The sequence below is a fragment of the Myotis davidii genome, unplaced genomic scaffold (assembly GCF_000327345.1).
Source record: "Myotis davidii unplaced genomic scaffold, ASM32734v1 scaffold480, whole genome shotgun sequence".
Classification (NCBI taxonomy): domain Eukaryota; kingdom Metazoa; phylum Chordata; class Mammalia; order Chiroptera; family Vespertilionidae; genus Myotis; species Myotis davidii.
This window is the reverse complement of record NW_006292360.1, coordinates 501366-510902: the sequence shown is the minus strand read 5'-3', so window position 1 is coordinate 510902 and position 9537 is coordinate 501366. Positions and strand designations below refer to the sequence as shown.

General features: G+C 49.9%; 1 protein-coding gene across 1 annotated transcript in view; it reads right to left on the bottom strand.

Moving 5' to 3' along the window:
• PPP1R13B (protein phosphatase 1 regulatory subunit 13B) overlaps nucleotides 1-9537 on the bottom strand; it is a 41408-nt gene that overhangs the window by 15479 nt on the left and 16392 nt on the right. Inside the window, exon 4 of the mRNA XM_006765887.2 lies at nucleotides 641-742. Within this exon, the coding sequence (XP_006765950.2) occupies nucleotides 641-742 (102 nt within the window). The remainder of the gene's footprint in view (nucleotides 1-640; nucleotides 743-9537) is intronic.

Genomic DNA, 9537 nt, shown 5'->3' with positions numbered 1-9537 from the left:
CTGGGCTCTCTCGGCAGCTCAGGGCGTCCAGCTCGTCACAGTGGGAGCCGTTTTCAGAGGGCACGGTGGCAGGTCTGGTCTTCACTTGGAAATCCATGACTAAACCGTCGCTTGGAAAAACTTTAAATCCTACTGTTTCAGAGTCTCGGCAACAAAATAGAGCTCGCTGTGCCCCTCACCACAGTCAGCCAAACGGCGCCTCGGAGCGTGGCCCAGGCCAGGGCAGCCCTGATGACCAGTGTCCTGTCTCGGGGCCGGGACCAGCAGGGGGTCAGGGACCGCTGGCTTCCTCCAGAACTCCAAGGCCAACTACACAGCTGAGAGCACACCCGGCGGGAAAAGGAGACGACAACAGAAAACACCCTTAAATTGTATCCACAACGGGCAAGGTTGATCGTTTCCAGCGTGTCTGTGTGTGCAGGTCAAGGGTCAAGTGCTCCTGCCCTGACACCCTCCCACGTCTGGAAGCCACGCATGTGTTTATTTTTAGGGAGGAGATGACAGAGAAACAGGGCGCTGAGACTTCCGTGGCCTGGTCCTGCGGACGGGAGTTACCTGGGAGCGTAGGGACCCCAACCTAAAGGACCAGTTTGGAGAACATGCTTTTGCCCGTTTCCCGCCTCGGCTTCTGTACACTCACCTTGGCGACCAACATCTGCTGCTGGTTTTCGATTTGCTGCTGCTGCCTGGCTGCCATGTCCTGGAGCTCTGAGAGGGTCAGCTCCACACGCGGGTGCCCCGCCTGCAGAGGAGAGAGCACAGCTGGGACCCTCTGCACGCCCCCCTTCCCTGGGGTGAGAAGCACAGCCGGGCGTAACCAGGCTTCCTAGAGTCAGCAGAGCTCTCCTCCGCTGAGAGCTTCGTCACATACAGCTCTGGGCTCGAGACACTGTGTCCGTGCCCACAGGAGGGACCGACCCATCAGAGACAGAATCCTGTGGGAATGAACACCGACGGTAACACGGAGAGGAGGGCAGCTGACGGAACCCGAGAGCGGGCCCATCTCTGCTGGAGACAATGCTAGAGCGGGCATGTTCACACGCTCGCCTGGCGCTCTGCCCTGAGCCGAATACTTGTCATCGACGACTGCTCAAGCCTCACCAGCACATCAGGTGGGGACTAGCATATCCCCATCCTACGGATGAGAACGCCAGCACAGGAGCTGAGGCCAGCAGCCCGGGCAGGTGGCGCCCACAGGCAGAGCAGGATGCGGAGCCCTTGTCCCGGGCCTCTGCACAGCACCTCCCCGCTCAGCACGCCCTGCGCCCTGCGCCCTGCGTGCTGGTGAGCCTGCTGCGCTAGATCTGTGTGGTGGGAAGGGAAAGGGACATGCCCAGGGCCGATTCTGGGCAGGCCTGCGTCCCTCCAACCCTGCTGCTGCTAACCAGGCGTGCGCACTGTCCTGCCTCAGACCTCCACTTTCTACTTCTGAGCCCATTGTGCTCTTACCTTCCGCCCGCTTATATTTTTTAAAATTTATCTTTATTGTTGAAAGTATTACAGATGCCCCCTCCCCCGCATTGACCCCTTCCACCCTGTCCCCCCAACCCCTGCTCCCTAGGCCTTCACCACTCTATTGTCTCTGTCCATGGGTTATGCATATATGCATATAAGTTCTCTGGTTAATCTCTGCCCCCTCCCCCAACATTGATTAGCTGCCTCCTGCACTATACTGGGGATGTGCCCGAAACCAAGGTACATGCCCCTGACAGGAATTGAACCCGGGACCCTTCAGTCCGCAGGCCGACGCTCTATCCACTGAGCCAAACTGGTTTCGGCCCTCCTGTATTCTTTTTAAAAATATATATTTTTATTGATTTCAGAGAGGTAGGGAGAGGGAGAGAGAGAAACATCAATGATGAGAGAGAATCATTGATTGGCTGCCTCCTGCATGCCCATGCCCCTTACTGGGGATGTGCCCGAAACCCAGGCGGTGCCCTGAGCGGGACCTCCGGGTTCATGGGCCAGTGCCCAAGCACCGAGCCACACTGGCGGGCCCTCTTGTTTTTACAGAGCTCCCAGCCTGCACCTCTGACTTGCCTCCCCAAACCGTACAGTGCTCAAGCACACTCCTGACCCCGGGACAATGGAACCAGGATTTGTTCGACAGTCATAGCTGGGACCCTGTTCTGTTTAGCTAAGATCCTGGGCAAGCAATATGGACCAGATATTGTAAACAGCCAAGTCATAGAAACTTCCATTTGAAAAGAAATTTGTTTATGCTACCAAAACGCCTGGCAGAATCATCAAACTTTCTGTTTTAACACTAATGAACGGTTGCTAATTTCCATCTACTGACATGTTCCACTTACAACGAAAGGTGATTTTTTTAAACCTTCAGAACTTTTACTCCTTAAAAACTATGTCCATTCAACAAGTCACAGACTATCTCTTTGGTCCCTTTCCCCACCAATGGCTCAGGAGAACAACGTAAAGAGACAGAGAGAATGAGCTGCCCAGGATTCTGCTACGACAGCTGTGAGCAAGCCAGAGCTCTGCATGTGCGTCGTCTGCGTGTTTATCACACAAAGCTAAGGGGCACCTGTTGTCATAAAGCAGTGCAGCCATCGTGTGTCATGTATGTAATACGATTTTATTGGGAGTGGATCTGACATACAGGAAGCTGTAAATCACAGTGCACAGCTCAACGGGTTATTGCAAAGTGACACACCTGTGCAATTTAATTGTGCTGTAAGCAGGTTAAAAACACAAGCACCACAAACTAGTAATTCAACAAACCTGCAGCATTTTAAATTTGAATACATATTCCCTTAGTTGTTCATTGCAAACATTAGCAAAAAGCGGTGCCCTTTCAGAGTCTAAGGAAACAAAAACCTTTGACGCAAATCCGATCCTTCTGTGAGGGGCCTATCACCTGCATTCTCCTCATAAAAACTAACCCTCTATGGGCAATTTTAAATTCTCAACACCAACCAAATTTATTCGAACAAACCTATGACCTAATTCCTTGCTTATTTCTTTTCATCACATCTGATAGGAAGAAACCAAATCCCGTTCCCTGGGCACATCAAGGGGAGTCACCTGGTGAGTGTGAGTCTGGTCACAGAGCAGACAAGCCACGCCCAAGACCAGTAAATTAGCAGAAAAATTCTCCCAGCAACAGCGCAGGTTTCCATGCACACTGGCCCTCTGCTAGCCCCAATGTCCTTCCCACAGGGCGCAGGGTCCCCTCAGGCCAACATTCTCCAACTCTGGGTCCCAGGGAGAGTCTGATGCTCCCCAGCCTCCCCCTGACAGCACCCATTACCCATGGCAAATACAGCCACCCATCTCCAGGTCTAACCAACTCCCCCCAACCACAAGCCCCTCCACCCCCATAATCACTTATCTGGTCATATCATCCCCCTTAAAAATAAATAAATATCCTATATAATAAAAGCCTAGGTGGTGTACGCCCTCGCGCGACATCGCCACAAGATGGCCGCATGCAAAGCGGAGGCAGGGCCCCGGCGGCTGCTCCTCACGGTGAGGCCTGGGGGTCCCGTGGTTATGCGCTGCGCAGAGAAAGCCGGTCCGTGTCTCCACCACTGCGTGCGCGGACGTCACGGCAGGGGAGGGCAGTTGTGGGCGATCAGGCCATCAGGGGAGGGCAGTTGGGGCAATCAGGCCAGCAGGGGAGCAGTTAGGGGGAGATCAGGCTGGCAGGCAGGCAAGCGGTTAGGAGCCAGCGGTCCTAGATTGTGAGAGGGATGTCCAAGGGGTCCCAGATTGGAGAGGGTGCAGGCCAGGTTGAGGGACACCCCCCCACACACAGTGCACAAATTTCATGTACTGAGCCTCTGGTGTATATATATGTATATATTTTAGAGAGGAAGCGAGAGGGAGAGAGAGATAGAAACATCAATGACGAGAGAGAATCATCGATCGGCTGCCTCCTGCAAACCCTACTGGGGATTGAGCCCACAACCTGCGCACGTGCCCTTGACGAGAATCGAACCTGGGACCCTTTAGTCCGCAGGCCGACGCTCTATCTACTGAGCCAAACCAGCTAGGGCTCATCCCCTTCTTTCTCCAAACTTCCACAAATCTACTTGTGGAAACACGAAGGGACTTCATTCCTCCAACGTGCAATACTTTCACATACAAAGCACTAATCTGACCGAGCACTTACACCAGCGGCTCCAGCTACTGACAGCCCACCAGGCTCCCACAGTCCTCGCTCATGCGCAGCCTCAGCACCTGGCCCAGTGCCTGCCACAGCCTCCGACCACTGACCAATGACCAATGATCAATGCTGAAAGATTAATGCTTAATATGACTGGGTGAATGGATTTGCAAGTGACTCAATACTTCCTTCCCCTTCCCCTATGCCCGGATCACACTCCAATGTGGTAGCACGTTTTCAAACTCACAGTGTAGCCACCACCCCACCGAGAGACAGGACATTTTCACGATCCCAGAAGGTGTCCTACTGACCCTCAACCTAACCCCTGGTCCGGGGTTGTTGCTCTGCAGGACGGCCCAGCCCGTTTGCTCTGGAATTCCACGGAAAGGGCCCTTCAATGTACTCTGGGGGTCTGGCTTCTCATAGAGTTGCCTACATTGTCCCACGTACCAGCCAGCACTCCTTCCTAGAGCTGCGTGACTCTGGGGGGTCCGCACCAGGAAGAGGAGCAGGCAGGCTGTGCGGCAGGCGCACAGAACTGGCCAGACTGTTTGCCAAGGTGAAGGTCATTTCACTCCCACGAACAACATGACAGTCCTCACTTGTCCACATCTTGCCAACACTTGTTCAAAGTTTAATTATCCTCTTTTTTAAAAAAATTATTAATTTTTTACAGAGAGGAAAGGAGAGGGATAGAGAGTTAGAAACATCGATGAGAAATAAACATCGATCAGCTGCCTTCTGCACACTCCCCACTGGGGATGTGCCTGCAACCAAGGTACATGCCTTTGACCGGAATCAAACCTGAGACCCTTGAGTCTGCAGGCCGACGCTCTATCCACTGAGCCAAACCGGTTAGGGATATCCTCTTTTTAAATAAAATGTTAACCTCTTGGCAAAGAGAAGATTCCATATAAATGGTATTTTGATAAGTAATGAAAAAAGTAAGCATAAAATGTCCATAATCAAGCTATCAGCCCCAAATGTACTGTGACTCGATTTTCAATAAAGAAGCTAAGCCCACCTTTGCTAAAAGTTAGATATGAACAGGAGGCTTGTTTCCCAGGTTAATGTCTCATTTGTACTAATTATGTGTATGAGTCATGAGTCATAAAGCTAACAAAATAAGCCTGTTTAAAAGAATAGGTGATAAGAACTAGATTTCTAAAAGATATTAAGAAACAACTCACTTGATAATTACGGTTGAAAACTTTAGATCACAAGCCAGTTGACGACGTGGCTTTAATAAAATGTATTTTTGTCTCCCCAGGTAATGTTTTAAATATAATTTGAAACTGGTGGTACGACATTTCAGTGATTAGAAACATGTAATAAAGTCCCTCAGAACAATCACTGTGCGACCGCAGGCCCATGAAATCATTTGGTCAGGTCCTGCCACAGCATCAGGGGTGAGTTAGTTAATGTCTGACCACATACAGCAGGCTAAGTTTTAAGTGGATCGTTTTGTACGGCCTTGAATGATGTTATAAACATCCAATGGCCCTGGGCAGGAAAAGGTTCCCCACCCTGCAAGGACTCTAGATCCAGTTCTCGTGGCCAAGTTCACATTCTTGTGTGGATGCTCTGCCGAGTGCAGGGCCTCAACCACCGCATGTGTAAAACCAGACTCCTCCCTCTCCTTCCAACCTGGCCTCCCCCTAAATTCCCTCCTTCTACTCCGGGCGCCAGCACCACCTCTGACTGGAGCCTGCCTGCCTTGCCCCAGTTCAACCGGCTACAGCTCAGGGCTCAGGGCTCGCCTCTCCATCCCAGAGCCAGCACTTCCTTTGCTTCCCTCAGTCTACAACGCCCTTCCCCCCTCCCTAACTCTACCAATCCTGGAGATCCGGTCACAATGCCATCTGCTTCCTAAGGCTTTCCTGATCCGTTAGGGAATCTCTCATACAATTGTTCTGACACTCAGGATCTGACATCACTTCCAGAGATGGGAGAGAACTCCGTCATTTTAACAAATTCTGGATTCTAGAGATTCAACATGTCATGAGCACTTGCCACAGTCTGTCAGACACTTGCATATACCTGAGTGTACAGTGACCACAGTTGATTTGATGCTTACGAAACCCTGTGAGGAACACCACTTGCTTCACAGATGAGAAAGCTGAGCTCGCAACTCAGTGTAGGTACAGCAGTCAGGACCACAACTCGTAGCAAGTGGGCACCTTTCCACTTCACAGGAGGCACTGCCCTCCCAGACTTCTTACAGGGCCCAGCAGAGGCACATATTATTGATCCTAACCAACAGCCATTTATTTACTTATTTTTTTAAAATATATTTTTATTGTTTTCAGTGAGAAAGGAAGAGGGAGAGAGCGATAGAAACATCAGGGATGAAAGAAATCACTGATCAGCTGCCTCCTGCACGCCCCCTACTGGGGATTGAGCCCACAACCCAGGCATGTGCCCTGACCAGGAATCCAACTGTGACCTCCTGGTTCATAGGTTGACACTCAACAATTAAGCCACAGTGGCTGGCCCAACAGCCATTTACTGCGTCCTTATTAAAAAGGTAAACACTTATTGATTTATTGCTAGTCTGAATCATATTAAAATGCTGTTTTTTAGATAAAAAAATGGTCAAGCATAAGGAGACGGCAAAAGCTCTGAGTACGAAGGGAAACCACGCTGGCCTGGGCCCTGATGGCCTGTCCCACCTGAAGACTCACCCCTCAGAGCCTTAAGAAAGAGAAACGAGGATCAGCCAGGGTGGAGAGTTCAATAGGAGATGCCCACAGACATTCAGGGCCCAGGGTGCTAGAGCCTCAGTGTGACAGTGAATGAGTGGGGAGGGGCAGCTCCCTAGCATCTGTCACCACTAGACCCCTCACGCGAGCTGCTCGGCCTGCAGAGGGGACCGCAGTGAGCCTGTCTGCGTGCACAGTTACTGACCAGAGCACATGCAAACCTCTAGGAAATCCCACCTTTATCCGGGACTCAAAACTGCTCACAGGTAAAGTGCCAAGAAAATGAGCAGTTCATTGTCCAAAAGCAAAACACACGTGATCAAGGCACCATGACTCAAAGCCAGCAGCAGTCACACATGCAAATATGAAGATTATTAGTTACAGAATAACTATGTTTACTCTGCTTAAAAAATGTAAGAAAACTTAAAGTATCAGTAAGGAGTAACCAAAAAGAGGTGGAAAAGTGCAAACTATAACTTCTAGAACTGAAAATTTTAATGAATTTAAAGATCACTTTATTGTGGTACAATTGACATAAAAGCTGCACACATCTACTAGTAAAGTGTACAACCTGACGTTTTCACAAACATATACACCATGAAACCACCACAATCAGGAAAATGAACAAACCTGTTACCCGCCAAAAACCCTGGTGCTCCCTTCCTCCCACACCTCCTGGCACCCCTTCCACATTCAGTTATCAGAAATTAGTTTGCATAACTATGGAGCATGTGCTATTATTGTCTGGCTTCTTTCTTTCAGCAAACGACTGAGATTCCTCCACATGGTAGCGGGGGTCTGTGGTTTATTCCTTTTACTGTTCAGTAACATTTCCCTGTGTGGACAGACATCAGGGCTTTCTCCAGTCGCCGGCGACCGCGGATCAAGCTGCCATGGGCAGGTGCAAGTCTGCGCGGACACGTGCTCTCCTTGCTCTTAGTACATCCTTAGGAGCAGAACTACTGGGTCGTATAATGGAATCATTATGTTCAAGTTTGAAAACACTGCCCAGCTGTTTTCCAGACCAGACCATTCCCAAGAGCAGCGCATGAGGGTTCCACAGTCTCGCCCACTCCTGTGACGATCCGGCCTTTTAATTCAGACGTTCCAACAGACAACAGTGGGCCTCACGATGCTCCCGATTTGCCTTTTCCTAAAGACAAATGTTGAACACCTTCCCGTGTGCTTATCTGACATTCATATTTCCTTTGGTAAAGCATCAATTCAAATCTTTGGCCCTTTTATCTTAAAACTATTGTTTTCTTATTATTCAGTTTGAGGGTCTTTGTATATTCTGGAAACAAGTCCTTTATCAGGTATAGAATTTGCAGGTAGTCTCTCCCAGGCTGTGTCCTGCCTTTCCATCACACATAACATTAAAAGCACATTATATGGCTGCACAGCCAAATACGCACAGTGACAGACACAGCGCATTCACTGGAAGGGGGGAGTTCTCTAGAACACAGTGCAGAGACCAAGAAAGTAAAGCATGAAGAAGAGATGAAGAGATGAGGATAATAAAATGAAAGACATGCGTGCTTCACCAAGTTCCGGGAGAAGAAAACAGAAGAATGTGGAAGGACATCTGTAGAGACGACTGGGAATCTTCCAGAATTGTTGACAGAGGCCAGTCCTCAGAATCAGTAAATCCAACAATTCCCCACGGGAGAAATGAAAAGAAAGCCACACCTAATTCTGCTCAAAATGGAGGATTCGTTGATCCTAATTTTATTAATAACAAAACTCCACTAAATGACAGAAAGGAATTTTTAACATCAAATAATGTGAAACCACAATACACACAGGAATAGCAGGAGTGGAGACAACACTGTCAGAAGCTTGAAAGAGAATGGATGAGAAGGAACTGACGTAGCAGGTCTGAGACAATCCTCAGCTAGAAACAGGAAATTGGATAAATGGCCCACTTACATCACAGAATCTTCAGAGGATTGGGACTGACAGCACCATGTGCCCCTGGAAAGAGAAGGGGGGTGGAGGGCGCCTAGAGCAGGCCGAGAGAGTGACAGGCACTGAGGACACGCTGGAGTTCCTGGACGGCCTCCCCAGCTCCTCGCTCCGGGCCACAGCCGGGCAGGCGTCTAGAGGCTATTCTCTGGACAAGTGAAACTCTACCTGGCCTGGGAGACATCGGCACCGTTGAGTCCTGGGTACCAGATGGAAAACAGGGGGACTGAGTGACCCTGTCAATAATAAATGCTTCCAGAAGAACTCTGACCTTATTGCCCACTGTTTGAACAAAGGTGCCAGAACAATGCAATGAGCAGAGCAACGGTCTTTTCATGGAACGGGGCTGGGATAACTGGATATTTGCATGTGAAGGAATGGCTCTGGACCCTACATCACTCCATATACAAAAAATAACTCAAACTGGACCACAGACCCCATGTCAGAGCTAAATTATAAAGCTCTTAAATGAAAACAGAGGCAGGACCAACTGACCCTGGCCACTAACTGGGTGTATAGGATTCGAGCAGAAAGCGGCTCAGGTTTGGCTGGCTGCCTGAGGACAAGAAAGGGGGCTTCCTGAACACCCAAGGGAAGCAGTGCTGCTCAGGAGAGTTCACACCGGCGCCGCCCGAGCCGGCGAGTCTGAGAGACTATTCCTGCAAGGCTGGCTCCTGGCTGACCCCTGGGCACTTGAAATTTGAGAGGGTTCCCACCATTCCCAGAACTATTAAGAAAGGGAAG